Genomic DNA, 3,884 nt, shown 5'->3' on the forward strand with positions numbered 1-3,884 from the left:
TCAAATAAGTAGAGGAAATTAGGCATAATGTCAAATTTAACCGTCAACATATATAATTTCAATTTAGTTTTTATTTTTTTAGTTAAATTTAACTCTCAATCTTTTAAAAGAGTCAATTTAACCATTAATATTTCAAAAGTTTATCAACTGAATTTTAATTTTAAATCAGACAAGTAAAAAAAAATTCCTAGAATTAAAAATATATGAGCTAAATTTCAAAACTTCAAAAGATATGGGAACTAGCACATTATTAGACCACAAATTTTTGAATATCAAATAAATAAAAATGTATAAAATTATTTTGAAATATGATAAATTATTTACTTGATTGAATTGAAACGAACTTCATCTCTTCTTTTTACTAACGTCTAAAAATGAGATACACTTGGTTGTTCTAATAATACACATCCCTTTCTTTCTTAACTTTCTACTTGCTTCTTTTTTGGAACATCCTTACTTATATTAAGGACTTGGTGGTTGTTATAATAGACATCCCTTTGTTCCTTAACTTTCTATTTGTTTATTTTTTGGAGAAAAAAAACATGGGAAGCCTTTGCCTGCTTTTGGTGGTCTTGCAACTTTCATGGACTTTGTCTTCCTCTCTCCCTCCTCCATCCTCTCATTTATGTCTCCCACACCATAGAGATGCTTTGCTCCATTTTAAAACCACCGTTTCTGTTGCTTGTTTCCGAGATCTTTACCCCAAGATAGACATAGAGTCATGGAACAAAAGCATTGATTGTTGTTCATGGGAGGGAGTGAAATGCAACAACGTGACTGGTCATGTAATCGGCATCGATCTTAGTCACAGTTGCCTTGATGGCTTTCCTCTTGAGAACTCTAGCAACTTGTTTCAGTTTCATGGACTCAAAAGACTCAACCTTGCTTACAACAGTTTAGAGGGCTATATCTCAACAGAGTTATTTAGCCAGTTGGTGAGTTTAACCCATCTTAATCTCTCTTATAATGGGTTCTTTGGCTTGATCCCGTATCAAATCAATCTCCTATCAAGTTTGGTTTCACTTGATCTTTCCCTTCTTGATGAATTGAGATTTGATGGCCAAGGTTTTGACATGCTTGCAAGAAACTTGACCAAATTAAGAAACCTTGTGCTTTACGAAGTTGATATGTCTGATGTTGCAATTACTTCCTTTCTAAACTTGTCTTCATCACTTGAACATTTGAGTCTCTCATATTGTCAATTACATGGGGAATTTCCAACTCAAGCCTTTCAGCTTCCAAATCTCAAAGTTTTAGATTTAAGTGAGAATGAGAATCTCAAAGGTTATCTCCCTAACACAAACTGGAGTAGTGGCCTTGAGTTGCTGTACCTTTTCCATTGTGGTTTTAGGGGGTCAATTCCAGCATCATTTGGAAATCTCACTCAAATCATTTCCGTTGATTTACTTGGAAATTCGCTTGGAGGACAGATTCCAGATGTTTTTGGAAACCTTAGAAAATTAACTTTTTTGAGCTTTTCTTCATGCAATTTGAGTGGTCCACTTCCAATAACTATCTTCAACCTCACAAAAATTACCCATTTGGATTTGTCAAATAATCACTTGGAAGGTCCCTTTCCAAATCATGTTAGTGAGCTTCAATTTGTAGAGAAATTTTGGTTATTTAATAACTCTATAAGTGGTGGAGTACCATCTTGGCTGTTCACTCTACCATCTCTTCCACAGTTGGACCTGAGTTATAACAACATTGGTGGTTCAATACCAGATTTCAATTTTGATCTTGTGAAGCTTACTTATCTTGATTTGTCATCAAACAACTTGAGTGGTCCAATACCAGATTCCATTTTTGATCTTGTGAACATTACTTCACTTGATTTGTCATCAAACAACTTGAGTGGTGTGATCAAGTCAGATATGCTTTCAAAACTAACGAGTCTTGAAGTTCTTGATGTTTCAAATAATAGTTTATTATCATTAAGCACAAGCGGCAATGATGTGAACTATTCTTTCCCCGGGCTTACAAGTGTGAGATTCTCTGGTTGTAGCGTAAGGCAGTTCCCAAATTTCTTTCGATAATCGGGTTTGGAGGTTTTAGATCTTTCAAATAACATGATTTCTGGTGGAATTTCCAAATGGGAAGCTGAAGGGTGGGAAGGGTTGCTATGGTTGGACCTTTCTCATAACTTTTTGACTGCTTTGGAGCGATTTCCGGGAAACAATTTGGCATATCTCAACCTTCATTCCAACTTGCTTCGGGGACCAATTCTCTCAACTTGCTTTAATCCTCAAATTCCATTTTTACAGTTGGGATCGTTCATCATTTCAAAGAATAAATTGACAGGAAACATCCCTTCTTCTATTTGCAATTTGAGCTTACTTGATTTTCTGGATTTGTCCAAAAACAGCTTGAGTGGAACTATTCCTGATTGTCTTGGAAATTTGAGCTTTCTCATGTTGATGGATTTGCAGGTGAACAACTTTTATGGCAAGATCCCTTCTTCTATTTGCAATATGGGTTCACTTCATGTTCTGGATTTGTCCGAAGACAACTTGAGTGGAACTATTCCTGATTCTTTTGTGAGTAAAAAATTGATCTATATTTTCCTAAATGACAATCAATTGGAAGGATTAGTACCACCATCTTCGGCTAATTGCACTTCATTAGAAATTTTAAATTTAGGGAACAAGTTAACTGATAGGTTTCCCCATTGGTTAGCTTTACTTCCAAGTTTACAAGTTCTTATCTTGAGGTCTAATAGATTTTATGGATCATTGCGTCATTCCATAGCTTCATCGAACTTCTTCTCATTGGAAATAATTGATCTCTCCGGAAATGAGTTCACTGGTACTTTGCCCACAAGGTTCTTTGGAAATTTGAGAGCAATGAAAAATAAACCTATAGAGAGACCTCCAGACTTATCAATTATGTCAGACGACATTACGTATTACCAAATTTCTGTGAATGTAACAACGAAAAAGTTGGAGCTTGAATTGACGAAGATTGTAGGCATCTTTGTATCTATGGACTTGTCAAAGAACAAATTCTTCGGACAAATTCCTAAGGAAGTGGGACAACTTATTTCCCTGCATATGCTCAACTTCTCTCACAACAATTTCACCGGTCCTATCCCAACATCATTCGAGAATTTAGTATCACTTGAATCGTTAGACCTTTCATCAAACAAGCTTAGTGGCAAGATTCCTTCTCAAACGATGAAGCTGACATTTCTTGAAGTGTTGAATCTTTCGGAAAACAATCTTGTTGGACCAATTCCCCATGGGAATCAATTTAATACCTTCGATAATGATTCCTACAGCAGTAACATTGGATTATGTGGCCCTCCATTGTCCAAGCAATGCATCAACCATGGGGAGGCCAAACCGCATGCACCATTGTCGGTGAAACATAAAGGTTCTGGAGTACCCTTTATTTGGCAAGTTGTAATGATGGGATATGGAAGTGGAGTGGTGCTAGGATTGAGCTTAGGATACATTGTATTCACAATGAAAAGGCCATGGTGGTTTATTAGAATGGTGGAGAGAGATTGGCAATACAATTTCACTAATTGGATCCGAAGAAAAAGAGGAAGAAGAAACTAGCTATACATCCAACACCATGTAAGAGTGAGTTTCCTTTCTAACAATTATTTCGAAAGGTTCATGTTTCTTAATCTAATAATATTCAAGTTAAGAATTTTTTTTTTTTGTAATATTTTATAGTGGCATTGGAACTTGGAACTGAATCCGAAGGGGAGATACAGCTAGATCAGTATCCTTGGAAGCGAACTGAATTAAACAGTGGGGGAGTGTTTTTAAATTAAGCAAATAGCTATATTTACTTGTTCATGGTTTTTGTGTTGTGTAATTTTAAAACTAGTGCTGAATAAAATTAAACTGCTAAGCAAAAATATTACTTCATTCCAA

General features: G+C 35.5%; 2 protein-coding genes and 1 long non-coding RNA gene across 3 annotated transcripts; all 3 read left to right on the plus strand.

Annotated features, from left to right (window-relative positions):
* The first annotated feature begins 542 nt into the window (after positions 1 to 542).
* Positions 543 to 2,036, plus strand: LOC108468211 (receptor-like protein Cf-9). Its single transcript, XM_017769103.1, has one exon. The coding sequence runs from the start codon at positions 543 to 545 to the stop codon at positions 2,034 to 2,036; it is 1,494 nt and encodes a 497-aa protein (XP_017624592.1).
* Positions 2,037 to 2,069: 33 nt separating this feature from the next.
* LOC108468212 (receptor-like protein 7) lies at positions 2,070 to 3,177 on the plus strand. The gene is made up of 2 exons (XM_053032128.1): positions 2,070 to 3,026; positions 3,130 to 3,177. Exons 1-2 carry the CDS (start codon positions 2,070 to 2,072, stop codon positions 3,175 to 3,177), a joined length of 1,005 nt encoding a protein of 334 aa, XP_052888088.1.
* LOC128296333 (uncharacterized) lies at positions 3,176 to 3,884 on the plus strand. The gene is made up of 2 exons (XR_008286910.1): positions 3,176 to 3,584; positions 3,681 to 3,884. It is a non-coding gene; the product is annotated as an uncharacterized LOC128296333 (long non-coding RNA).

The sequence above is a fragment of the Gossypium arboreum genome, chromosome 8, assembly GCF_025698485.1.
Source record: "Gossypium arboreum isolate Shixiya-1 chromosome 8, ASM2569848v2, whole genome shotgun sequence".
Lineage (NCBI taxonomy): Eukaryota > Viridiplantae > Streptophyta > Magnoliopsida > Malvales > Malvaceae > Gossypium > Gossypium arboreum.

Excerpts from the sequence above, each read along its gene's own strand:
- LOC108468212 (XM_053032128.1), top strand. The coding sequence starts at position 2,070 with ATGATTTCTGGTGGAATTTCCAAATGGGAAGCTGAAGGGTGGGAAGGG. Across the intron at positions 3,027-3,129 it reads TCGGACAAATTCCTAAGGAA|ACCTTTCATCAAACAAGCTT; the intron begins GTGGGACAACTT and ends TTGAATCGTTAG.
- LOC108468211 (XM_017769103.1), top strand. The coding sequence starts at position 543 with ATGGGAAGCCTTTGCCTGCTTTTGGTGGTCTTGCAACTTTCATGGACT.